At 42.9% G+C, this 26,427-nt stretch overlaps 1 protein-coding gene across 2 annotated transcripts in view; it reads right to left on the bottom strand.

Annotated features, from left to right (window-relative positions):
• Nucleotides 1-6,113, bottom strand: part of CD58 (CD58 molecule) — a 95,222-nt gene extending 89,109 nt beyond the window's left edge. For both annotated transcript variants that reach the window (XM_064282373.1, XM_010589599.3), the window contains exon 1: nt 5,979-6,113. In XM_064282373.1, coding sequence (XP_064138443.1) covers nt 5,979-6,045 — 67 coding nt within the window. In that variant the 5' untranslated portion in view covers nt 6,046-6,113. The remainder of the gene's footprint in view (nt 1-5,978) is intronic.
• Between the last annotated feature and the right edge of the window lie 20,314 nt (nt 6,114-26,427).

The raw sequence follows: 26,427 nt of genomic DNA, 5'->3' as shown, positions 1-26,427 counted from the left end.
TGACAACAACATATAATTTCACGAGCTTTAACAAAATTATATTGTGCAATGTATACATTCATTTATAACAGATCAATTACAGTTGTACCAATTTCTACAAAAACCTGGCTCTCTATCTGATCTTGAGTTAGGAATATACCAGAGTGGTTAAGGTTAAGCTGGGAGTCAGCCGACCCAGGTTCAAACTCACTCTGCCACTATGTGCTGTGTGAACTTCGGCAAAATACTAATCTGTCTAAGCCCTATTTTCCTCTTTAATAGCCTCACTCTATTAAAGCTGTTGTAACAATTAGATGAAAAAAGAAAGTCTAAAAATATTAAGCACAGCAGCAGACACAGACCGAGTGCTTAGTTCATGTCTGCTATTATTATTCACACCCCATTATAACACACAGGGTCTGGTTTTTCCATAGGAATATGCAACACTATTTTGACCTAGATTCTCTTTTAGAAATAAAAACACACAGACCATCTGAACTTTGATTTCTGCAAAGCATACGAACCAGACTCAGATAAAATCCTTGTGTTAAAAATGGAGAAATGCTTGACACTATATTATCTAAAGCCTAGATCTAAAAATTTGTATTGTTAAAATTTTTAAAAAGCAATTTTTCTTAAGGATATGACTTAGTTCCTTTAGTTCTTGCATACAAGGAACTTAAACTCCAGCTGGGGAGATAGTGGGCAAGATAAAAGATCTATAAAAGGTAAACAGTCAAGTAGGGCAGGCTTTGCTAAAAAGGCCTAAATAAATAGTCAAACAGTTTGTATTTTTGAGCACTAGTTCCTTGCCCGGCACCACTCAGTCCCTGTCGCAATTCAGCACCAAATTCTGCCGGCTCCGTCTTCTAACCACATCCAGATCGCTCACTTCTCAGCCGGGCCCCTCCCTGCCCTGCCCCAGGGTACGTCATTTCTCACTCACATTGTTCCTGTGGCTTCCTAACTGGTCTCCCTACTTCTGCCTTCGCTCCCTTTGGAAACTATTCTCCACTTGGCAGCTAGTGTCATTCTTTTAAAAACTCAAGTCCTCATGTCTGAAACCCTCCGACGACTTCCCATTTCACTCAGGGTAAAAAAACCGAAGTCTTTTACAAAGGCCCTGATTACTTTTACAGCTTCATTTCCTATTACTCTCAGCCTTGTTTACTGGACTTTGGCCACAGTGATCTCCTCTGAAGTTCCTTAAGTGCTCGACACTGACCTCAGGTTTTTTATGCCCCAGCCAGCCCCCTGCCTGGAACACTGCTCCCCCAGCATGGCCTGTTCTCTTGCTTCCTCTAAGTCTATGCTCAGCTGTCACCCTGTTAAAGATGCCCTTCTGACAACACTATAAAACACTAGCCAGCAGACAGTGGTTGAATGAACCATCATATAGTCACCCGCATGGAGTACAATGCAGCTATATAAAAAAAAGAAACTCTATGATCTGCATGAACTCAACTGACACAGAATGATTTTCAAAATACATGGTTAAGTGAGAAAACCAAGGTGCAGAAGAGTACATATACTATGTTATCTGTTGTTTAAGAAGCAGAGTTAAAAATAAATATATGTATCTGCTTATAGTTGCAAAAAGAAACAAAGGAAGGAGAAAAAAGAAACAAATGATATCTGTTTCCTGAAGGGAAAAGGGAGAGGGTGGAATTAGGACTTCTCTGAGCTTATCTTTTTAGATAGTTTTGATTGAACCATGTCAATATCTTACATTTTAAAAAATTAAATCAAGAAAAGAAAATGCTAAAATTGAATAGAAACAGAAACAAATCTATGAAACTGTGTATCAAATTGATAGCATAACTACACAGAAGGGAAAAAGATTAATCAAGTAACTTTTAAATACAGTGTTCACTACATCTTCAGCGGAATATATTGAATAAAAATAACTGCAAAGAAATCTTGAACTGTATTTACTAAGTCTATAGTTGGTAGTGCTACTGGTACAGCAATTGTGAAACTATTTAGTATTTAAAGATTAGGAAAATGCATTGATGCTACTACAAATGTATTTTGATCCATGGCAAAAGAGATACAAATATGAATGGAGGTATCAGGACTTTGAGGTTTCAGGATGAACTCACAGCTTTATAAAAATTCTATTTCCTAGATCTAACAACTGACGGGGCCTAGAAGCAATGACGCCAGTAGCCTTGAGCACACCTAGCACCCAGATCTTAGTTTCTACATACCATCCTCCATTAAAAAGGACCAGAGAATTTAATGATTCCAAGACTAGGCAGGAAGCATACAAAACGAATCCCGACTATCTTTTTGTACCAGAAAGTACAGAAGTGCTCCAAAACTGACAGGAACATGTCAAAAATACATCAAAGCCCACCTGAAGGGGTTTCAACCTGAAAAATCCAGAATAATTGAGCATCAAAATGAACAATGACAGGAATGGATTATAACACTTTTGTTTGTTTTTAGAAAAAGTCATGAAGCCATACTAACACTAAAATAAAAGCAGCACATATGCAAATGCTCTTCTTTACTGAAGAATGCCGATTAATAAATGTGCACAGAAAAACAGAAATAGAAAATTGCTGTTTATAAATATTTTAGTAATACTGATTCTGGGAAGAATCACCATTGGATACTAAAACCATCGGGTGAAAGATTGTTGGGGAGCAGGAAAGTCACACAATCTCAAAGTATCACTTAATAAATCACATACTACTTAAAAAGGGGAAAACATGCCTCTACAATGGAGAAATCTGGTGGATATCACCTTAACCGAATGACGAAACTCAGCGTCGCTAATCACAGGACAAACTGCCTGCATCTGCCTCCTGGTGTCTGTGATGCACTGAGCAGGCATCACCTAGGAAATACTCCTGCCGGAATAGTTTCATCTAGAATCTAATCATGAGGAAACAACCAGACAATCCAAACTGGAGGACATTCTGTACAACAGCTGACCCAGGCTCTTCCAAAATGGCGATGTTATAAAGTACAAAAAAAAAGAGCATGCAACAGTTTTAGATTAAAGGAGACTAAAATGAGATGACTATAGCCTGCGATCTAGGACTGGCTTCCATACTCCATATTAGAAAACAGTATTGGAGCAATGCTAAATTTCATGAGTGTGATAATGATTTGGGGACTTGTTAGAGGACGCTCGTAGGAGATAAACGTTGGTTGGGGTCAAGTGTTATCAGGTCTGGAAGTCTCAAATGATTCAGAAAAAAGTGTGTGTGTGTAAACAAAGAGAAGTAAAACAAATGTGACAAAATGTTAATAACTGGTGATTTGAGAAGGTGTGCAAGTATTCATTGTACCATTTTTCCAACTTTCTCCAAAATTTAAAACAAATATATGCCACTTCCATTTCCCTTTCCTTTGCTTTACTAATCTTCACATTAGTACATGTTTACTTTGTCAACCTGCAACACTTATACACTTACCTATGTATTTACTGACTTTCTACCCCACTATGTGAGTTCCATATATTTTTTTTTTATGTGAGTTCCACATAGGCCTTGTAGGACAAGGGTTAAAGCGCTCAACCATGAACCAAAAAGTTGGCGGTCAGAAACCACCAGCAGCAGATGAAAGATGTGGCAGTCCACTTCTGTAAAGATTACAGCCTTGGAAACCCTATGGGGTCGCTATGAGTCAGAATGGACTCAGTGGCAGTGGGTTTGATTTTTGGTTTATGTGAGCTCACAACAGCTGGGGACTGTTTGTTCTTTGCTGTTTCCCCAGTCCCTCCTAAAGCTCCTAACACCTAGTAGGCACTCAATAAATATTTGGTGAACGACTGAATGTTTACAATAATTTGATGAAGTAGGTACTATTATTATCCTTTCTCTTGCATGAGTGTGTTCTCTCTCAAAAGGGAAAGATACTGAGGCATACAGAAGTTAGGTAATATATACAGGTTCATAACTCAGGTGTGTGGGTAGGGGGCAGGGTTTGAAGCAAGGTATCTGATTCTAAAGCTGAGGCTGTTCATCACACTGTGGTGTAGCTTCCCTAGTGAAGCTCCGCCCCTGAAGAGCTCACCTTCTACAGGGCTGTACCATTCAGTCTTGTCCTTAAGTTGATGCCCACTCAGGCTGGGTGATAAATACACACTTGATGAGTGAAATGACCTCTGAATAAATGTATGAGTTAGGCGGGAGAGACCACCACGGGAGTCTGTTCAGGGAATCTTCCTGGAGGAGGTAGAGCCTCCCTGGGGTGTGCACTTGCAAGAGAGAACACAGAGCCAAGCAGCGGTGGCCAGAGGTGCATCCTGGGACCAAGGAAGAAGACCAGCTCTTCCAGAAAAGAGTGACCCCATCCATTCAATCTCTGTATGTATCTTTTCTCCTCCTTTCCCACAGCCACCAGCGTATGGAGCCATCACAGCTCTTGAGCTCTGTAATGGTAGTGCACTCTGGCCTCTCTACCTCCAATTTCTCATGACTGCAATTGTTTTCTCTTTATTGCTGCCAGATTATTTTTCCCAAATGCATGCTTCTGATCCTATCAGCCCAGAAGCATCTCTCCTTTGTCTGCGGAAAAGAGTCCAAACTCCAAGGGGGTACTCCGGGGTCCACCACAGGGCCTCAAGCTCCCTTGGGCACATCTACTCTCCAGTTATGCTGAATGACTATTGCCCAAGGTCACCTTGAATGCTCTCACTCCTTGCTTATCTGGTCTCTCGGTAGTTTTCCGACATCATCCCATGTCCACATACTACCTGTCCTCAGACTCCTGGTTCAAATACCCCGCTTTCCATGAAGCCTTTGCAGGTCACAAAGATGTTTTCTTCTCTTCGCACTAGCACTTTAACCTCACAACACTTATTTCTTTATAGCATAATGTAGGTACTTTTGAGCATATCTCAATACCCCCCAAACGCCAGCTAAACCATACTCCATAGATATATCTACCCCACAGGCATTCAAAAGACGTGGAACAGATGAGTGAATGGAGATAGAAGATTGATCTGGAGCTCAGTACAAAAGGGCCCACAATGAGGAAACGGCAAGGAAAGAAGAGCTAGTCAGGGGGTCCTTCCCATAAACCAAGAGTCTAGTAATGAGTTGACTAGGGGCCAGTGTGTGGTGGAGATTATGAGGGTGGGGAAGTAAAAATGGGGTCAAAGGTTACATCTTTCACGGAGCTGTTATGACGACTTAACTAAAGCGTGGAAGGGATGAACAGGAGACTAACACTCCCACGTTAGTTCTTTTATGTTTTAAAGGGAAAAGTGCACCAGTCACACTACCTAAGGAATTCCGAAGCGAGGCCACCGTCTACCGAAAACGCTGCCCCCAGTCCCGTCCCCTGCCCGCTGCAGAGCAGTCCTGAAAAGCCTCCAGCAGACACCCAGAGCGCAAGCCGCCGCGGGGCGGGAGCGGAAATCGCCGGCTCTCTCTCGGAGTTCCGATGCCCCAGCCCGGAGGGCGGAGGAGGCGCGCGGGCTAGAAAAGCCTCCTCCGGGCAGGTGGGAACGGGCTGCCACACTCTGGGCGAGTTAACCGACTGGGGAAGCAGCGAAGTGCTCGGCTCTGATTTTGGGCGACGTTACGTGGAGGCCCAGGAAGCATAACTTTGGAGTCATTCGACTGTTCCAAGAGGCACGCTCTTCCGGAAAGCACACTGGGTGGGGAGGCGAGCGGAGCGAGGGTGGGGGACTTAGGACAGCTCCCTAAAGGAAAGAAAACGCCGCCGAATCGGGCCGGAGCGGCAAGCGGGCTAGGGCCCTGTCCGTTTTCGTGACAAATAGGATGGAAGAGCCTCGAGGCTAAAGCTTCTTCCCGACTATGTTGGGGAGACTCGATGAAATGACAACCTTCTCTCCCTGAAAGCCTCCCGCTGGCAGCGATTCTTTTCCCGGGCCTCCGCGTCCCGGCCCCACCCCGCCCACCCGGCCCCGGCACCCCGAGGGCGAAGGGTCCCCTGGGGCCACGGACACCCCTGGCGCTTGTCAATACTAGCGAGCCGGCGCGGCGCGAGGGGGCGCGGGGAAGACCTCCACTCACCTAACCCGAGGAGCAGGAACACGCTGAAAACCCTTAGGGCCCACCCAGGGTCACTCCCTCCGGCCATGGCGCGCCCAGCAGCCCGGGATGGAGCACCCTGGCTGGGCGCAACCACGGTTCGCTAAGTGCCGCCCCGCTCCCTGAGCTAAAGTACTGCCCCCTCCGCCCCGCCTCCCGTCCGGCCCCGGCCTCGCATCGGCCCACCCGGCTGCGCATCGGCCCACTCGGCTGCGCAAGCGCTCTCGTCTCGACGCAACTTCCGCTCTTACGTAGACGCTCTGGGGCCCCGCCTTCGCCCCGCGCGCGCCCCTGCTCTTTTCTGCGCATCCGCACCCCGCTTTCGGGCTCCCAGGCGCGCTCCCGGGGCCTGGCTCTGCCCGGCGTTTGCGCAGGTCTTTCCTCTTTCCACCGAAGTGCACCGTGCAGTTCTGCCTGGTTCACTCCCGCCCTTCCCGCTGCCGGCAGCGTCTGCTCTGTAAAACGCCCCTTTAAAACTGGCTCGCGTTTTTAAAAACCAGGTTTATCTTCGTTCCTCCCGCACCTCTAGCGTTTTTCCTTAGCATTTTCGATGTGATGGAGACAACTCCGTAGCTGGGGCGGAGCGGGGGCGAGTGGACAGGGGCTGTCGCTCTCCGAAAGCCGCGTCCCTCTGGGCTGGCTCTTGAGGTGGCTCGGCCAAGGGACAGGGAGGTTCCGAAGCAGTTCATTCCTTCAGAGCTTTCTGGCAGCCCCAGTAGCAGTGAGGGGCTTGCTTTTCCTGCCAGTTAACTAAGCTGGGGGACCTTGGGCAAGACACATGTCTTTGGACCGTTTGCCTCGCATATTAAAAAGAACAAAAGGAAAAGAGACATTTTAGATAGCTGTTAGCATGTTAGGGGTTACTTGGTGCAGCCCTTGCAGGGCTTGTTTTTGCTCATTTATGTAGTTACGTGAGATGCCACCTTTTCCTTAAGCCTAACCCGCCAACGCTCCCTCAACCCAGGAGCTGGAATTTCCAGCGTTGGTTTCTCCCTTCTCAGTTTCCTCTTTGTTTTCCTCTTTCTCCGTCTGGGCTGCGGACTTTCCCTCAGGCTCAGACGTCAGGAGCATTCACTCCCTCACTGTGTGGGCTCCCAGAAGTTTATCTGGCCTAAGCAGCAGCAGCAGGAACCTGGAACTGTCCATCTTAGTGGATAGCCCTCCCCTCAAGTTTATCAGATCCCAAATCAAATTACTCTGTTCCCAGAACGATCTCCTCACATCAGCCTCCGTGTTCCCTTTCTTTTGAGAGAAGCACCAAGATCCCCTGCACAGCCTAGGAGTTAAGAGAAAAAACTCTTGGTTGTCATGTGAGAATAAGTTACCTCTTCCCATGGAAAGTCCTCCTGGTGGCCCTTGCATATTGTGAAACTAAGTGGAAATGCTATTTATTGTTGCTTGTATCTCCATCATCGTAAAGTAAACCTGTTGCCCTGGAATCAACTCCAACTCATAGCGACCCTGTAAGACAGAGTAGAACTGCCCCATAGGGCTTCCAAGGGTGTAATCTTTGCAGAGGTGCCCTGATGCTGTACTGGTTAAGTGCTCAGATGCTAACTGAATGGTTGGTGGTTTGAACCCAGCAGATCCATGGAAGAAAGATAGGCAGTCTGCTTCCACAGAGATTACAGCCTTGGAAAATCTATGGGGCAGTTCTACTCTTTCCAATAGGGTGGCTATGAGTCGGAATCGACTCCATGACAAGTTTAATCTTTATGGATGTAGACTGCCACATCTTTCTCCCGCAGAGTGGGTGGTAGATTTGAACCTCTGATCTTTTGCTTAGCAGCCGAGCGCTTAACTACTGTGCTACCAGGGTTTCTCCATGCTGAGGTAGGGACACCCAAACCACTAACTTGAGCCACTTGAATCATATTGCAAACATTCATGAATTATTCTTAAATTAGCCATAAAATCCAAAAGATATCTTTATCAATGAATTTTCTGTGATCAACAGCCTGCATCATGAAGTCTAGTACCTTATGACATTCCCTTTCATCAATAGATAATTGGGAACACAAGAGCAGATGTAGTGTGTAGTAAAAATGTGAGAAAATCAAGTTTCTCCTCTGTCCTGGGCTGGCAGGAACTTAGGCCAACTTGGAAAGGTAGTATGGGGTCAGATTGTGACCTTCAGACACTAGGGAGACACTGAAAGTTCGTGAGCTGGGAAGTGATATAGTAACAGCAAACATTGGTTGAGCACTTATTACAGGCCAGGCGCAGTGTTAAGGGCATTGCCTGGATTAATTTAATTCTTATCCTGTGGAGAGGTACTATTGCTGTCCCTCTTTTTTACAGATGAGGAAACTGTGCCTCGAGGAAGAACATACAGTTAGGGGCAGAACTAGGATCCTGTCTTAGTCACCTAGTACTGCTATGACAGAAATACCACAAGTGGATGGCTTTAACAAAGAGAAATTTATTCTCTCACAGTCTAGTACGTTACAAGTCCAAATTCAGGGTGTCAGCTCCAGGGGAAGGATTTCTCTCTCTGATTTCCAGGGGAAGGATTTCCGTTCTGGAGGAAGATTCCTTGTCATCAATCTTCCCCTGGCCGAGGAGCTTCTCAGGCACAGGGACCCCAGGTCCAAAAGACACGCTCTGCTTCTGGCGCTGCTTTCTTGGTGGTATGAGGTACCCAACTCTCTGCTTGCTTCCCTTTCCTTTTTTTTTTTTTTTAATTTTTATTCTGCTTTAAGTGAAAGTTTACAAATCAAGTCAGTCTCTCACACAAAAACTTACATACACCTTGCTACATACTCCCATTTGCTCCCCCCCTCAATGAGATAGCCCGCTCCCTCCCTCCACTCTCTCTTTTGTGTCCATTTTGCAAGCTTCTAACCCCCTCTACCCTCCCATCTCCCCTCCAGACAGGAGATGCCAACATAGCCTCAAGTGTCCATCTGATGGAAGAAGCTCACACCTCACCAGCATCCCTCTCTGTCCCATTGTCCAGTCCGATCCCTGTCTGAAGAGTTGGCTTTGGGAATGGTTCTTATCCTGGGCTAACAGAAGGTCTGGGGGCCATGACCACCAGGGTCCTTCTAGTCTCTGTCAGACCATTAAGTCTGGTCTTTTTATGAGAATTTGGGGTCTGTATCCCACCTCTCTTCTGCTTCCTCAGGGGTTCTCTGTTGTGTTCCCTGTCAGGGCAGTCATCGGTTGTAGATGGGCTCCACCTAGCTCTTCTGGTCTCAGGCTGATGTAGCCTCTGGTTTATGTGGCCCTTTCTGTCTCTTGGGCACGTAATTACCTTGTGTCCTTGGTGTTCTTCATTCTCCTTTGATCCAGGTGGGTTGAGACCAATTGATACATCTAAAATAGCCGCTTGCTAGCATTTGAGACCCCAGATGCCACTCTCCAAAGTGGGATGCAGAATGTTTTCTTAATAGATTTTATTATGCCAATTGACTTAGATGTCCCCTGAAACCATGGCCCCCAAACACCCACCACTGCTACACTGGCCTTCGAAGCATTCAGTTTATTCAAGAAACTTCTTTGCTTTTGGTTTAGTCCAGTTGTGCTGACCTCACCTGTATTGCGTGTTGTTTCCCGTCACCTAAAGTAGTTCTTATCTACTATCTAATTGGTGAATAGCACTCTCCCACCCTCCCTCCCTCCCCCTTCTCATAACCAACAAAGAATATTTTCTCCTCTATTTAAACTACTTCTCGAGTTCTTATAATAGTGGTCTTATACAATATTTGTTTTAAAAGTGACTAATTTCACTCAGCATAATGCGTTCCAGATCCCTCCATGTTATGAAATGTTTTCACAGATACATCACTGTTCTTTATCGATGTGTAGTATTCCATTGTGTGAATATACCATAATTTATTTATCCATTCATCCATTGATGGGCACCTTGGTTGCTTTCTTCTTTTTGCTATTGTAAACGGTGCTGCAATAAACATGGGTGTGCATATATCTGTTCATGTGAAGGCTCTTATTTCTCTAGGGTATATTCCAAGGAGTGGGATTGCTGAATCGTATGGTAGTTCTATTTCTAGCTTTCTAAGGAAGTGCCAAATCGATTTCCAAAGTGGTTGTACCATTTTACATTCCCACCAGCAGTGTATAAGTGTTCCAATCTCTCCACAGCCTCTCCAACATTTATTATTTTGTGTTTTTTGGATTAATGCCAGCCTTGTTTTTTTTGGTTGGAGTGAGATGGTATCTCATTGTAGCTTTGATTTGCATTTCTCTAATGGCTAATAATCGTGAGCCTTTCCTCGTGTATTTGTTAGCTACCTGAATGTCTTCTTTAATGAAGTGCCTGTTCATATCTTTTGCCCATTTTTTAATTGGGTTATCTTTTTGTAGTTGAGTTTTTGCAGTATAATGTTTAGAGATTTTAGAGATCAGGTGCTGATCAGAAATGTCATAGCTAAAAACTTCTTCCCAGTCTGTAGCTAATCTTTTTACTCTTTTGGTGAAGACTTTGGTTGAGCATAGGTGTTTGATTTTTAGGAGCTCCCAGTTATCTAGTTTTTCTTCTGCATTGTTAGTAATGTTTTGTATACTGTTTATGCCATGTATTAGGGCTCCTAACATTGTCCCTCTTTTTTCTTCCATGATCTTTATCATTTTAGATTTTATATTTAGGTCTTTGATCCATTTTGAGCTCGTTTTTGTGTGTAGTGTGAGGTATGGGTCTTGTTTCATTTTTTTGCAGATGAATATCCAGTTATGCCAGCACCATTTGTTAAAAAGACTGTCTTTTCCCCATTTAACTGCTCTGGGGGCTTTATCAAATATCAACTGCTCGTATGTGGATGGATTTATGTCTGGATTCTCAATTCTGTTCTATTGGTCTATGTATCTGTTGTTGTACCAGTACCAGGCTATTTTGACTACTGTGGCAGTGTAATAGGTTCTAAAATCAGGCAGAGTAAGGCTTCCCACTTTGTTCTTCTTTTTCAGTAATGCTTTATTTATCTGGATCCTCTTTCTCTTCCATATGAAGTTGGTGATTTGTTTCTCCATCTCATTAAAAAATGTCATTGGAATTTGGATCGGAATTGCATTAAATCTATAGATTGCTTTTGGTAGAACAGACATTTTTATAATGTTAAGTCTTCCTATCCATGAGCAAGGTATGTTTTTCCACTTATGTAGGTCTCTTTTGGATTCTTGCAGAAGTGTTTTATAGTTTTCTTTGTATAAGTCTTTTACATCTCTGGTAAGATTTATTCCTAAGTATTGTAGATGGTATTGATTTGGTGGTTTCCTCTTTGATGTTGTTTTTGTTGGTGTAGAGGAATCCAACTGAGTTTTGCATGTTTATCTTGTATCCCGATACTCTGCTGAATTCTCCTATTAGTTTCAGTAGTTTTCTGGAGGATTCCTTAGGGTTTTCTGTGTATAAGATTATGTCATGTGCAAATAGAGATACTTTGCGAATCTGGATACCCTTTATTTCTTTTTCTAGCCTAATTGCTCTGGCTAGGACCTCTAGCAGAATGTTGAAAAAGAGGACATCAAGGGGAATGTTTTCAGGCTCTCTCCATTTAGGGTGATGTTGGCTATTGGCTTTGTATAAATGCCCTTTATTATGTTGAGGAATTTTCCTTCTATTCCTATTTTGCTGAGACTTTTTATCATGAATGGGGGTTGGACTTTGTCAAATGCCTTTTCTGCATCAATTGATAAAATCATGTGATTCTTGTCTTTTGTTTTATTTATATGATAGATTATATTATATTTATATGATTAAAAAAATTACATTAATTGTTTTCCTAATGTTGAGCCATCCCTGCATACCTGGTATGAATCCCACATGGTCATGGTGAATTATTTTTTTGATATGTTGTTGAATTCTATTGGCTAGAATTTTGTTGAGGATTTTTGCATCTAAGTTCATGAGGGATATAGGTCTGTAATTTTCTTTTTTTGTGGTGTCTTTATCTGGTTTAAAACCTAACCTACTGCTGTCAAGTCGATGGCACGGGTTTTTGGGTTATCTGGTTTTGGTATCAGGGATATGCTGGCTTCATAGAATGAGTTTGGGAGTATTCCATGCTTTTCTGTACTCTGAAATACCTTTAATAGTAGTGATGTTAACTTTTCTTGAAAGTTTGGTAGAACTCTGCAGTGAAGCATCCGGACCAGGGCTTTTTTTTTTTTGTTGGGAGTTTTTTGGTTACCTTTTCAATCTCTTCTTTTGTTATGGGTCTATTTAGTTGTTCTACCTCTGTTTGTGTTAGTTTAGGTAGGTAGTGTGTTTCTAGGAATTCATCCATTTCTTGTAGGTTTTCAAATTCGTTAGAGTATAATTTTTGATAGTAATCTGATATTATTCTTTTAATTTCTGTTGGGTCTGTTGTAATATCGCCCATCTCATTTCTTATTCGGGTTATTTGCTTCCTCTCCTGTTTTTCTTTTGTCGGTTTGGCCAATGGTTTATCGATTTTGTTGATTTTTTTCAAAGAACCAGCTTTTGGTCTTGTTAACTCTTTCAGTTGTTTTTTTGTTTTCTATTTCATTTAGGTCTGCTCTAATTTTTATTATTTGTTTTCTTCTGGTCCCTGAGGGTTTCTTTTGTTGCTCTCTTTCTACTTGTTCAAGTTGTAGCAATAATTCTTTGATTTTGGCCCTTTCTTCATTTTGGATGTGTGCATTTATTGACATAAATTGACCTCTGAGAACTGCTTTCATTGTGTCCCAAAGGTTCTGATAGGAAGTGTTTTCATTCTCATTGGATTCTCTGAATTTCTTTATTCCATCCTTAATGTCTTCTATAATCCAGTCTTTTCTGAGCAGGGCATTGTTCAGTTTCCAAGTGTTTGATTTCCTTTCCCTGCTTTTTCTGTTATTGATTTCCACTTTTATGCCCTTATGGTCAGGGAAGATTCTATGTAATATTTCAGTATTTTTGATTCTGCTAAGGCTTGCTTTATGACCTAATATGTAGTCTATTCTAGAGAATGTTCCATGGGCATTAGAAAAGAAAGGATACTTGACTGCTGTTGGGTGGAGTGTTCTATATATGTCTCTGAAGTCAAGTTGGTTGATTGTGGCATTTAGATCTTCCGTGTCTTTATTGAGCTTCTTTCTGGATGTCCTGTCCTTCACCAAAAGTAGTGTGTTGAAGTCTCCTACAATTATTGTGGAGCTGTCTATCTCACTTTTCAATGCTGATAGAGTTTGTTTTATGTATCTTGCAGCCCTGACATTGGGTGCATAAATATTTAATATGGTTATATCCTCTTGGTATAAAAAAAAAGTGCCCCTTTGATCAGTATATAGTGTCCTTCCTTATCCTTTGTAGTGCATTTACCTTTAAAGTCTATTTTGTCAGAAATTAATATTGCCATTCCTGCTCTTTTTTGATTGTTGTTTGCTTGATATATATTTTTCCATCCTTTGAATTTTAGTTTGTTTGTGTCTCTAAGTCTAAGGTGTGTCTCTTGCAGGCAGCATATAGACGGATCTTGTTTTTTAATCCATTCTGCCACTCTCTATCTCTTTATTGGTGCATTTAGTCCATTTACATTCAGTATAATTATGGATAGATATGAATTTAGTGCTATCATTTTGATGTCTTTTTTGTGTGTTGTTGACAGTTTCTTTTTCCCACTTAATTTTATGTGCGGAGTAGATTTTCTTTATATATTGTCCTTTCCTCATATTCGTTGTTGTTGATTTTGTTTCTGCTGAGTCTCTATTTTTCTCTTGTATTTGATTTTGATGTGTAGGATAGTTTGTCTCCTTTGTGGTTACCTTATTATTTACCCCTATTTTTCTAAATTTAAACCTAACTTTTATTTCTTTGTATTGCCTTGTCTTCCTCTCCATATGGAAGATCCATGACTACATTTCTTAGTCCCTCTTTATTCTTTAATGTTGTCTTCTTTTACATAATAACATCACTGTTACCCTGTTTTGAGCATTTTTTTTTTAATCCTGTTTTTTTTTTTTTTTTATTTCTGTCTGGGTTGACTTCTGATTACTCTGCCCAGTGTTCTAGTCTTGGGTTGATACCTGACATTATTGATTTTCTAACCAAATAACTCCCTTTAGTATTGAAGTTTTGGTTTGGTGTTTGCGAATTCCCTAAACTTCTGTTTATCTGGAAATGTCCTAATTTCACCTTCATATTTGAGAGACAGTTTTGCTGGATATATGACTCTTGGCTGGAATTTTTTTTTTCTTCAAATTTTTATACAAATCATCCCATTACCTTCCTACCTGCATCGTTTCTGCCAAGTAGTCTGAGCTTATTCTTATTGGCTCTCCTTTGTAGGTGACCTTTCATTCATCTCTAGCTGCTCTTAAAATTCATTACCTTTTGTTTTGGCAAGTTTGATTATAATATATCATGGTGACTTTCTTTTAAAATCTACCTTATGTGGAGTTCAATGAGCATCTTGGATAGATATCTTCTCATCTTTCACGATATCAGAGAAGTTTTCTGCCAACAAATCTTCAATAATTCTCTCTGTATTTTCTGTTATCCCTCCCTGTTCTGGTACTTCAATCACTCGTAGGTTATTTCTCCTGATAGAGTCCCACATGATTCTTAAGTTTTCTTCATTTTTTAAAATTCTTTTATCTGATTTTCCTTCAAATTATATTGGTGCCAAGTGCTTTATCTTCAAGTTCAGAAATTTTGCCTTCCACTTGCTCAATTCTGCTCCTGGGACTTTCTATTGAGTTGTCTACTTCTGTAATTTTATTGTTAATCTTCTGAATTTCTGATTGCTATCTGTTTATGGATTTTTCCAGCTTATGAAATTTTTCATTATGTTCCTGAATAATCTTTTTAAGTTCTTCTGTTGCTTTATCTGTGTGTTCCTTGGCTTGTTCTGCATATTGCCTCATTTCCTTCGTGATGTCTTGAAGGGTTCTGTATATTAATCTTTTGTATTCTGCCTCTGGTAATTCCAGGAATGCACTTTCATCTAGAAGATCCCTGGGTTCTTCGTTTTGAGAGCTCATTGAGCCAATCATGATCTGTTTCTTATGTGACAATATTGACTGCTGTCTCCGATCTGAGCCATCTATAATTTATTGTATTAGTTTATTTTATGTTTGCTTTACCATATCATAGCTTCTTCCTTTGTTTTATTTGATCTGCCCAAGTGGGTTGCTTGAGTTAGCTAGGTTGATTATTTTCACCTTTGCAGTTGTGATGTCCTGTCCCCAGATGGCTAGAGATGTTGTCAGGTATATCAGTCTAGGAGTCCATTCACTTTTCTTGTATGAATTCAGCTCAGGTGTCCAGATAACTGATCATCAAGTGCATGGTACAGGCTCTGTCCTACAGTCTTAGAGGGGCAGTGGTGATTGGTGTAGGTACCAGTATCTGGTTGCAGCAGGGAGTCACACTCTGAACAAGGCAGGGGGCTGAGAATTGTCCCCCATGTGTCTCTGTGGAAAGCATGTCCCTGTTCCCTAGAGTGTACAGGTGGGTGGGTTCTGCAGATGGACCATAGGCCCCAATGCTTTTGCTTGTAAGGACTGGGAGGTATCAGTTATCCTTGGACCCCTGTCCCAGGTGGCTGGGTGACCTGAGTGGAACCATCTGTCCTTATGCCCCTGATGTGGGTAGGTGAGGATCCTGTTTAATAGGCAAAGCAATGTCAAACATCAAACACCCGCCTCTCCACCGCACAGCTGAAACAGTTGGAGTCTGCCAGCAAGGGCCTATTCTTCTGAAATAGGCCCACACAGGTCCATGCAGAGGGGAAAGGTACTCAAAGTCCATGGACTATTTATGCCTGGACAAGACCCATTTCTATCTTGAGCTTCTCCCGGTTAGTAGAGCTGGTAAATTATCTTTTCGCCCAGTTGCAAATTTATTCCTTCTCCAAAGTCAGGAGGATGACCCTAGGCACTCAACAGGGCCTACCTATCTCAGGCCCAGGGAAGTCAGGCACTGAAGCCAGCTTGGGAGTGGCGGGGGTGGGGGGCTTGGTAAAAGTATACGCAAGTACTTAGCTTTTGCTGAGAGCTCCGTTCTTCTCTGGTCCTGGAGGTGTGAATAGGCTGTGTGTCTGGCTGCTTCTCCCTGAGAAAACTGTGGCTGAACGCTAGTTACCAGTACCAGCCCGCTGCAGCCACTCCTGGGAATGGTGCCTGAGGACCCCCGGCGATTCAAGTTCAGTAAGTCCTCTCCACTTGTAAACCATCTCTTCCTCCCCCTGCCCCTCAGTTCGTTTTCTAAGCTTGCCTTTGATGTTCAGGGCTCCTAGCTTGTCATAAATATACTCGTTTCACTTGTTTTGCCCTGTCTTTGTTGTAAGAGGGCTCACGGAAGAGACACATGGGGGACAATTCTCAGCCCCCTGCCTTGTTCAGAGTGTGACTCCCTGCTGCAACCAGATACTGGTACCTACACCAATCACCACTGCCCCTCTAAGACTGTAGGACAGAGCCTGTACCATGTCTATTCCGCCAAATTGGCTCCACCTCTGCTTCCCTTTCCTTTTATCTCTTGAGAGATAAAAGGTGGTGCAGGCCACACCCCAGGGAAACTCCCTTTACCTTGGATCAGGGAGGTGACCTGAGTAAGTGTGGTGTTACAATTCCACCCTAATCCTCTCAACGTAAAATTAGAAGCACAAAATGGAGGATAACCACACATGGCCTAACCACATTGATACACAGGTTTTGGGGGGAACATAATTCAACCCATGACCGATTGCAACCAAAGCCAAGTCCAAAGCCCCCACTCTTGCCCTTTCCTACAGGAGCAAGATGTATTAAAGAGGTTGCTTTCAGACTGACAAGGTCCCTGGGCGGTGTGAGCAATTTGTGATTGTCCACTAACCTAAAGGTTGGTGGTTTAAACCCACCCAGTGGTGCCACTGAAGAAAAGCTTGTTGATCTGCTTCTGTAAAAATTACAGCTAAGAAAACCCTGTGGAGCAGTTCTACTCTGTAACACGTGGAGTCGCCGTGAGTCAGAATCAACTCAACAGCAAGAAGTTTTTATTTTGTTGTTGTTCAGACTGGCAACCATGTTGCAGTTTGAACTGACCAGCAGGAGCTGTCAACCGTCCCAAGAGCAGGGCTGAGGAAAGGACTACCCACTCACCTGGGTCTGGGGAAGTACCACCCAGGTCATGATGTGCAGGCATTGGATGAGAAGTGATTCACTAGGCCTTCCTTGGAAGGACTTTCCTCTGACAAACAAGCAGTGCCAGCACGTGCAGTCACATGATACTGTGCTTCCATCAAGCATTTTTAGAAGTGCCTGTATGCCTGGTCTAGTCAACTTAATGAATCAAAAGTGGCTTAGAAAGGCTGGACCTACAGCACTAGGCAGATAGCCAAAAGGCTGCTTTCATCAAAAGGATATACTTCTCATCCTGTGACCAGCATTGAGAGGCCAGTTTTATCTTCTTTTCCCAGTAGATGTCACTCACTGTGATGGTTCAACTTGTGTGTCAACTTGGCTAGGCCGTGATTCTCAGCGGTTTGGCAGTTATATAATGATGCAGTTTGGCAGTTCTGTAACGATATATTTTGGCAGTTATGTAGTGATGTAATTTGGCAGTGATGTAATGATGTAGCTGGCAGTGATGTAATGATGGAATTTGGCAGTTATGTTATGATGTAGCCATTCTCCATGATTTGTGGTCAGCCAATCAGATATAAGGAGAGTTTCCTCAGGGTGTGGCCTGCATCCAAAATATATATGGATGTTCTGGCAAAACTTGCTTGCTTGCTCTGGATCTTGCCTCCAGCTCATCATAATTTACCTCCGGTCCTTGGGACTGGAGCCAGCTGCCTGCTGTATTGCCTGCTGATCTTGAAATTCATCAGCCTCTGCAGCCTGTGACCCACGAGCCTGCTGTCTGACCTGCCAATCTTGAGCTCGTCAGCCCCTGAAGCTACCTGAGTCAGAAGTCTCCAGCCTGACACCTGACCCATGGAATTGGGACTTGCCAGCCTGTACAACTACATGACCCATTTCCTTGAGATAAAGCTCTCTTTATATATATACGTATATACATATATATGGAGCCCTGATGGCACAGTAAGAGCTTGGCTGTTAACCAGAAAGCCAGCAGTTCAAATCTACCAGCCACTGCTTGGAAAGCCTATGGGGCAGTTCTTTTCTCTCCTGTAGGGTCGTTATGAGTTGGAATCAACTCAACTGCAACAGGTTATATATATCTCAGCTGCAACAGGTTATATATATATGTATATATGTGTGTGTATGGAAACCCTGGTAGCATAGTGGTTAAGTGCTACAGCTGTTAACCAAAAGGTCTGCAGTTCAAATCCACCAGGCACTCCTTAGAAACTCTATGGGGCAGTTCTACTCTGTCCTATAGGGTTGCTATGAGTCAGAATCGACTCAACCCCAACGGTTTTGCTTTTCGAGAGAACCCAGCCTAAGACATTTGTTACTGAGAGTGGTTCTAGAGAAACAAAATTGTAAGGATTAGTTTTCTAAATTGGTTCTCAAATCTGACTAGTCTTAGAAGCACTGATGACTCTACCTCCTGTAGTAAAGAGGGTGCTGCTAATCCATGGTGTGAGGTGGCAATATTAATACAGAATATATCACCACCAATAGATCAAGTGTTGGTGAGAAGCAAGGCTCTGGGTGATAGCATGTTTGATACTTTTTTACAATTTTGTCAGAATGAAAAATGTAGGGAAGCTGGTTGGTTGGTCCTACTTTCACTAGACAAAGTAGTGAAAGAAAAAGGTGAGCTCGGGTCTTCAGAGTCACAGCTGTGGTATTAAAGACCTCAAGTGTGGTATTAAAGACCTCAAAGTTCCACATGTGCCCTGAAAGAAAGCCTTATTTCTTGTAGTAACAGAGCTGATGTTGCCAAAAACCAAGCCCAGAGTCTTATTGTAAGAGTGACCAAGTTATAACACCAACTAATTCCCAACCTCAAATAGTGTCTGAAGTTCAAGTGAGGGTATTGATTGGGAAGAAATGGGACCCTGAAACTTGGGGTGGGGACATATGGGCAGATCATCAGGAAGTTGGGGACACTGAGCCCCTAAATTCTGTTGACTCACTCCTGCCAGCAGAAGCAGCCCTCTTACTCCTATCTGAAGAGGTTGCTCCATCTTTGCTAAGCTACCCTCCCCAGTAAAACCTGATCTGATGAGATTAATCCAGCTATGTCTGAAGAGGCTCTGTCTGAGACATTTCCTGAGGTGGTATCTGAGGCATTGCCTGGGGCATTGCCTGGGGTAGATACCTTAAAATACATTGCTGAATGTTCCCAGCACCCACCCACACCACCCATTTTTGCTTCTAGACCTATAACTAAATATAAATCCCAGCAAGTTCCAAAAGGTAAAGTACAAAGTGTGGCCCTGGAGGAGGTATGCTACACTCCAAAAGAACTTCTTGGCCTTTCTAATATGTACCAACAAGAACCTGGGGAATATATGTGGGAAGACCTATTAAGGTCGTGGGCTAATGGTGCAAGGAACATAAAGTTGGATCAGGCTGAGTTTATTGATATGGGCCCCCTAAGCACAGATTCTACATTCAGTGTTTCAGCTCAAGAGGTTAGGAAAGGATCTAATAGCTTATTTGGTTGATTCACTGAAGCATGGATTACAAGGTGACCTACACTAAATGAAGTTAATGTTCCAGACCTGCCTTGGCATACCGTAGAAGAAGGTACCCAAAGGCCTAGGGAAATTGGCATGTTACAGTGGATTTGTCAGGTTAGGCCCACAGACCCACACACAGAGTGCCCAGAGGACACACCTTTTACCACAGCGGTGAGAAGCAAACTTGTGATGGGAGTCCCAGCATCCTTGAAGACTGCTGTGATTGCTATTTTATGTAAGTCAGATTTGACAGCGGGAACTGCCCTAACTGAATTAGGATACCTAACGACAATGGGGCTGATTGGACCCTACCATGGTAGGGGCCAAGTGGTGGCACTCAATCGAAAAAGACAAGGTAGGTGTGGTTACCATAATGAACATCGGAGTCAAAGCAGTAATCAGAACAGTGACTTGTATGGACTTATGGCATTGGCTCCTTAGTCATGGTTTCTCCAGGAGTGAAGTAGATGGGAAATCTACTAAATATTTACTTGATCTGTACAAGCTGAAGAATTCTAGGTCAAGTGAATGGTAGTCTAACTCAAATTACCAGAATAGAGAATCACATCCTGTTATGGATTGAATTGTGTCCCCCCAAAATACGTGTCAAGATGGCTAGGCCATGACTCTTAAGTATCGTGTGGTTGTCCTCCATTCTGTGATCTCATGTAATTCTGCTATGTGTTGTAAATCCTAACCTCTATGATGTTAATGAGGCAAGATTAGAGCCGGATACGTTAATGACGCAGGACACAATCTACAGGATTAGGTTGTATCTTGAGTCAATCTCTCTCTTTTTTTAAATAATTTTTATTGAGCTTTAAGTGAACTTTTACAAATCAAGTCAGTCTGTCACATATAAGCTTATATACACCTTACTCCATACTCCCACTTACTCTCCCCCTAAAGAGTCAGCCCTACCAGTCTCTCCTTTCGTGACAATTTTGCCAATTCCTAACCCTCTCTACCCTCCTATCTCCCCTCCAGACAGGAGATGCCAACACAGTCTCGTGTCCACCTGATACAAGTAGCTCACTCTTCATCAGCATCTCTCTCCAACCTATTGTCCAGTCCCTTCCATGTCTGATGAGTTGTCTTCGGGAATGGTTCCTGTCCTGGGCCAACAGAAGGTTTGGGGACCATGACTGCCGGGATTCCTCTAGTCTCAGTCAGACCATTAAGTATGGTCTTTTTGGGAGAATTTGGGGTCTGCTTCCCACTGATCTCCTGCTCCCTCAGGGGTTCTCTGTTGTGCTCCCTGTCAGGGCAGTCATCGGTTGTGGCCGGACACCATCTAGTTCTTCTGGTCTCAGGATGATGTAGGTCGCTGGTTCATGTGGCCCTTTCTGTCTCTTGGGCTCATAGTTGTCGTGTGACCTTGGTGTTCTTGTTCTTCATTCTCCTTTGATCCAGGTGGGTTGAGACCCATCGATGCATCTAGATGGCCGCTTGTTAGCATTTAAGACCCCAGACGCCATATTTCAAAGTGGAATGCAGAATGTTTTCATAATAGTATTATTTTGCCAAGTGACTTAGAAGTTCCCTTAAGCCATAGTCCCCAAAACCCCGCCCTTGCTCCGCTGACCTTTGAAGCATTCAGTTTATCCCGGAAACTTCTTTGCTTTTGGTCCAGTCCAGTTGAGCTGACCTTCCGTGTACTGAGTATTCTCCTTCCCTTCACCTAAAATAGTTCTTATCTACTAACTAATCAGTAAATAACCCTCTCCCACCCTCCCTCCCTCCCCACCTTGTAACCACGAAAGTATATGTTCTTCTCAGTTTATACTATTTCTCAAGATCTTATAATAGTGGTCTTATACAATGTTTGTCCTTTTGCCTCTGACTAATTTCGCTCAGCATAATGCTGTCCAGGTTCCTCCATGTTATGAAATGTTTCACAGATTCATCACTGTTCTTTATCGATGCGTAGTATTCCATTGTGTGAATATACCACAATTTATTTAACCATTCATCCGTTGATGGACACCTTGGTTGCTTCCAGCTTTTTGCTATTGTAAACAGAGCTGCAATAAACATGGGTGTGCATATATCTGTTTGTGTGAAGGCTCTTATTTCTCTAGGGTATATTCCAAGGAGTGGGATTTCTGGGTTGTATGGTAGTTCTATTTCTAACTTTTTAAGAAAACGCCAGATAGGTTTCCAAAGTGGTTGTACCATTTTACATTCCCACCAGCAGTGTATAAGGGTTCCAATCTCTCCACAGCCTCTCCAACATTTATTATTTTGTGTTTTTTGGATTAATGCCAGCCTTGTTGGAGTGAGATGGAATCTCATCGTAGTTTTAATTTGCATTTCTCTAATGGCTAATGATCGAGAGCATTTTCTCATGTATCTGTTAGCTGCCTGAATATCTTCTTTAGTGAAGTGTGTGTTCATATCCTTTGCCCACTTCTTGATTGGGTTGTTTGTCTTTTTGTGGTTGAGTTTTGACAGAATCATATAGATTTTAGAGATCAGGCGCTGGTTGGAGATGTCGTAACTGAAAATTCTTTCCCAATCTGTAGGTGGTCTTTTTACTCTTTTGGTGAAGTCTTTAGATGGGCATAGGTGTTTGATTTTAGGAGCTCCCAGTTATCTGGTTTCTCTTCATCATTTTTGGTAGTATTTTGTATTCTGTTTATGCCTTGAATTAGGGCTCCTAAGGTTGTCCCTATTTTTTCTTCCATGATCTTTATCATTTTAGTCTTTATGTTTAGGTCTTTGATCCACTTGGAGTTAGTTTTTGTGCATGGTGTGAGGTATGGGTCCTGTTTCATTTTTTTGCAAATGGATATCCAGTTATGCCAGCACCATTTGTTAAAAAAACTGTCTTTTCCCCAGTTAACTGACACTGGGCCTTTGTCAAATATCAGCTGTTCATATGGGGATGGATTTATATCTGGGTTCTCAATTCTGTTCCATTGGTCTATTGTTGTACCAGTACCAGGCTGTTTTGACTACTGTGGCTGTATAATAGGTTCTAAAATCAGGTAGAGACCTCCCACTTTCTTCTTTTCAGTAATGCTTTACTTATCCGAGGCTTCTTTCCCTTCCATATGAAGTTGGTGATTTGTTTCTCCATCTCATTAAAAAATGTCATTGGAATTTGGATCGGAAGTGCATTGTATGTATAGATGGCTTTTGGTAGAATAGACATTTTTACTATGTTAAGTCTTTCTATCCATGAGCAAGGTATATTTTTCTACTTAAGTTGGTCCTTTTTAGTTTCTTGCAGTAGTACTTTGTAGTTTTCTTTGTATAGGTCTTTTACATCTTTGGTAAGATTTATTCCTAAGTATTTTATCTTCTTGGGAGCTACTGTGAATGGTACGGATTTGGTGATTTCCTCTTCGATGTTCTTTTTGTTGATGTAGAGGGATCCAAGTGATTTTTGTATGTTTATCTTATGACCTGAGACTCTGCCAAACTCTTCTATTAGTTTCAGTAGTTTTCTGGAGGATTCCTGAGGGTTTTCTGTGTATAAGATCATGTCATCTGCAAATAGAGATAATTTTACTTCCTCCTTGCCAATCCAGATGCCCTTTATTTCTTTGTCTAGCCTAATTGCTCTGGCTAGGACCTCTAGCACATTGTTGAATAAGAGCGGTGATAAAGGGCATCTTAGTCAATCTCTTTTGAGATATAAAAGAAAGAAGCAAGCAGAGAGGAGAGGAACCTCCTACCACTAAGAATGAAGAGCTGGGAGTGGAGCACATCTTTTGGACCTAGGGTCCCTGTGCTGAGAAGCTCCTAGACCAGGGGAAGATTGATGACAAGGACCTTACCCCAGAACCAACAGGGAGAGAAAGACTTCCCCTGGAGCTGGTGCCCTGAATTTGGACTCCCAGCCTCCTAAACTGTAAGAGAATAAATTTATGTTTGTTAAAGCCATCCACTTGTGGTATGCCTGTTATACCAGCACTAGGTAACTAAAACATGGCCCCTCAGTTAATTCCCAGAGCTGAGCAAGTTTACAGACCCACAATACCTTGAAGGAAGGGGAGGCCAGGTCCCCTTGAGGAAGGACCCACTGCACTGGCAAAAATCTTTCTCCCAGCACTCGCCAAAGGGATCTATGGCCTTTCACAAGAGTGAATATTCATTGGGAAAAGGAAATAATCAGACTTTTGAGGGATTACTGGATACTGGCTCTGAACTGAAACTAATTCTAGGAGACCCAAAAGATTACTGTGGCCCACCAATCAGAGTAGGGGTGTATGGAGGTCAGGTTATTAATGGACTGTTGCTCAGGTTCATCTCACAGGGAGTCCAGTGGGTCTCCCCGAACCCATCCTGTAGTGATTTCCCCAGTTCAGTTCTCTCACAAGTAAAGCAAGGGCTATTATGTTAGGAGAAGGCAAGTGGAAGCCATTAGAACTATCCCTACCTAGGAAAACAGTAAACTAAAAGCAATACCACATTCTTGGAGGAATTGCAGAGATTACTGCCAGCATTGAGGACTTGAAGGATGCAGGAGTGGTGATTTCCATCATAAAAAAAAAAAAAAAAAAATTTTTTTATCCCAACTCAAATTGCCTATTTGACCTGTGCAAAAAAAATAGATGTATCTTAGAGAATGACAGTGGATTATCATAAACTTAACCAAGTGGTGACTCCAATTGCAGTTGCTTTTCCAGATGTGGTTTCATTGCTTGAGTAAATTAATTCATCTCCTGGTACTTGGCGGAGCCCTGGTGGTGCCGTGGGTAAGAGCTTGGCTGCCAACCAAAAGGTCAGCAGTTCAAAACCACTAGCCACTCCTTGGAAACACTATGGGCAGTTCTACTCTGGTACCTGGTATGCAGCTATTGATCTGGCCATGCCTTTTTCTTAATTTCAGTTTTCAAAGAAATACCAGAAGCAGTTTGCCTTCAGCTGGCAAGGCCAGTGTCTTAGGCTGGGTTCTCTAGAGAAGCGAAACCAGCAAATCATATAAGTATATACAGAGAGAGATTTATGTCAAGGAAACATCTCACCCAATTGTAGAGGCTGGAACTTCCCAAGTCCATGGATCAGGATAGAAGCTTATCTTGATTCATGTAGTTGCAGGGACTGGTGAACCCAAGATCAGCAGGTCAGAGAGCAGGGTTCTTGCTTACAGGCTGTGAAGATAAACAAATCCCAAGATCGGCAGATAGACTGATAGCTCAAGTCCCAAGAACCAGAGGTCAGATGAACAGGAGACAGCCATAGGATCCAGAGTGAGCAAAAAAGCCAGAACGTCTGCTTATGTTTGGATGCAGTCTACACCCCCAAGAAAATGCCCTTTCAACTGATTGGCTACTTACAGCAGATTCAATCATGGGAGTGATCATATATAAACCCTGAGAATCATGGCCCAGCCAAGTTAACACACAATCTTAACCATCACAGCCAGCAATATACCTTCACTGTCCTACTTCAGCACTATATTATTTTTCCAGCCCTATGTCATATTTGGAGCCCTGGTGGCGTAATAGTTAAGAGTTTGGCTGCTAACTAAAAGGTCAGGAGTTCGAATCCACCAGCCCCTCCTTAGAAATCCTATGGTGCAGTTCTGCTGTGTCCTATTGGTTCGCTATGAGTTGGAATTGACTCGATGGCAATAGGTTTGGTTTGAATTATGTCATATTTATTCTGCAGGAAACTTGATCACCTTTCCTTCCCACAAGACATCACAGTGGTCCAATACATTTATGACATTATGTTGACTGGACCTAGTAAGGAAGAAGTATCGATGACTTTGGATATTGGTACATTTGTAGGGTGGGAAATTAATCTCACAAAAATTCAGGCACCTTTCATCTCAGTGAAATTTCTAGGAGTCTAGTGGTGTGGGGGCATATTAGAGATATTCCTTCTGAAGTGAAAGGATAAGTTGTTACATCTGGCCCCTCCTACAACTAAAAAGGAGGCACAATGCCTGGTGGGCCTCTTTAGATTTTGGAGGCAACATATCCCTCATTTCAGTGTGCTACTCTGGTCTATTTATCAAGTGGCTTGAAAAGCTGCTAGTTTTGAGTGAGGCCCAGAACAAGAGAAGACTCTGCAACTGGTTCAGCCTGCCATGCAAGCTGCTCTTCTACTTGGGCCATATGATCTGGCCGATCAAAGGATTCTTGAAGTGGCAGTGGCAGAGATGCAGCACTCCATCATTAAATGGAAGTCCTATATGTGAGATCAGGCAGGACCTGAAGGCACAAGTAAGTTGCATGAGGAAGTGGCCCAAATGCCCATGGTCTCCACTCCTGTCATATTACCTATCCTCTCCTAGTCTGCACATACGTCCTCATGGGGAGTTCCTTTTGATCAGTTGACTGAGGAAGAGAAAACTCGTGCCTGGTTTACAGATGGTTCTGCATGATATGCAGGCACCACTTGAAAGGGGACTTTGGCAACACTGCAACTCCTTTTTCCCTGAAGGACAGTGGTGAATGAAAATCCTCTCAATGGGCAGAACTTTGAGCAAGGTACCTCATTGTTCACTTTGCTTGGAAGGAGAAATGGCCAGATATGCAATTGTATACCGAGTCATGGATTGTAGCCAGTGGTTTGGCTGGATGGTCAGGGACTGGGAAGGAAAATGATTGGAAAATTGGTGACAGAGAGGTAACAAGGTGGTATGGGGAAGTGGTATGTGGATAGGCCTCTTTGACTGGGCCAAAGAAGTGAAGATGTTTATGTTTCATAGGAATACTTACCAAAGGGTGACATTGGCAGAGGAGGATTTCAACAATCAAGTGGATAGGATGACATGTTCTGTGGAAACTAGTCATCCTCTTTCCTCAGCCACTCCTGTCATTGAGCTCATGAACAAAGTGGCCGTGGTGGAAGAGATGGAGGCTATGCATGAGCTCAGCAACATGGACTTCTCCTCACCAAAGCTGACTTGGCTACAGCTACTGCTGAAT

This window comes from Loxodonta africana, chromosome 3 (genome assembly GCF_030014295.1).
Source record: "Loxodonta africana isolate mLoxAfr1 chromosome 3, mLoxAfr1.hap2, whole genome shotgun sequence".
Taxonomy (NCBI): domain Eukaryota; kingdom Metazoa; phylum Chordata; class Mammalia; order Proboscidea; family Elephantidae; genus Loxodonta; species Loxodonta africana.
The sequence above is the reverse complement of the archived record's forward strand: the minus strand, read 5'-3'. Positions and strand labels throughout refer to the sequence as shown.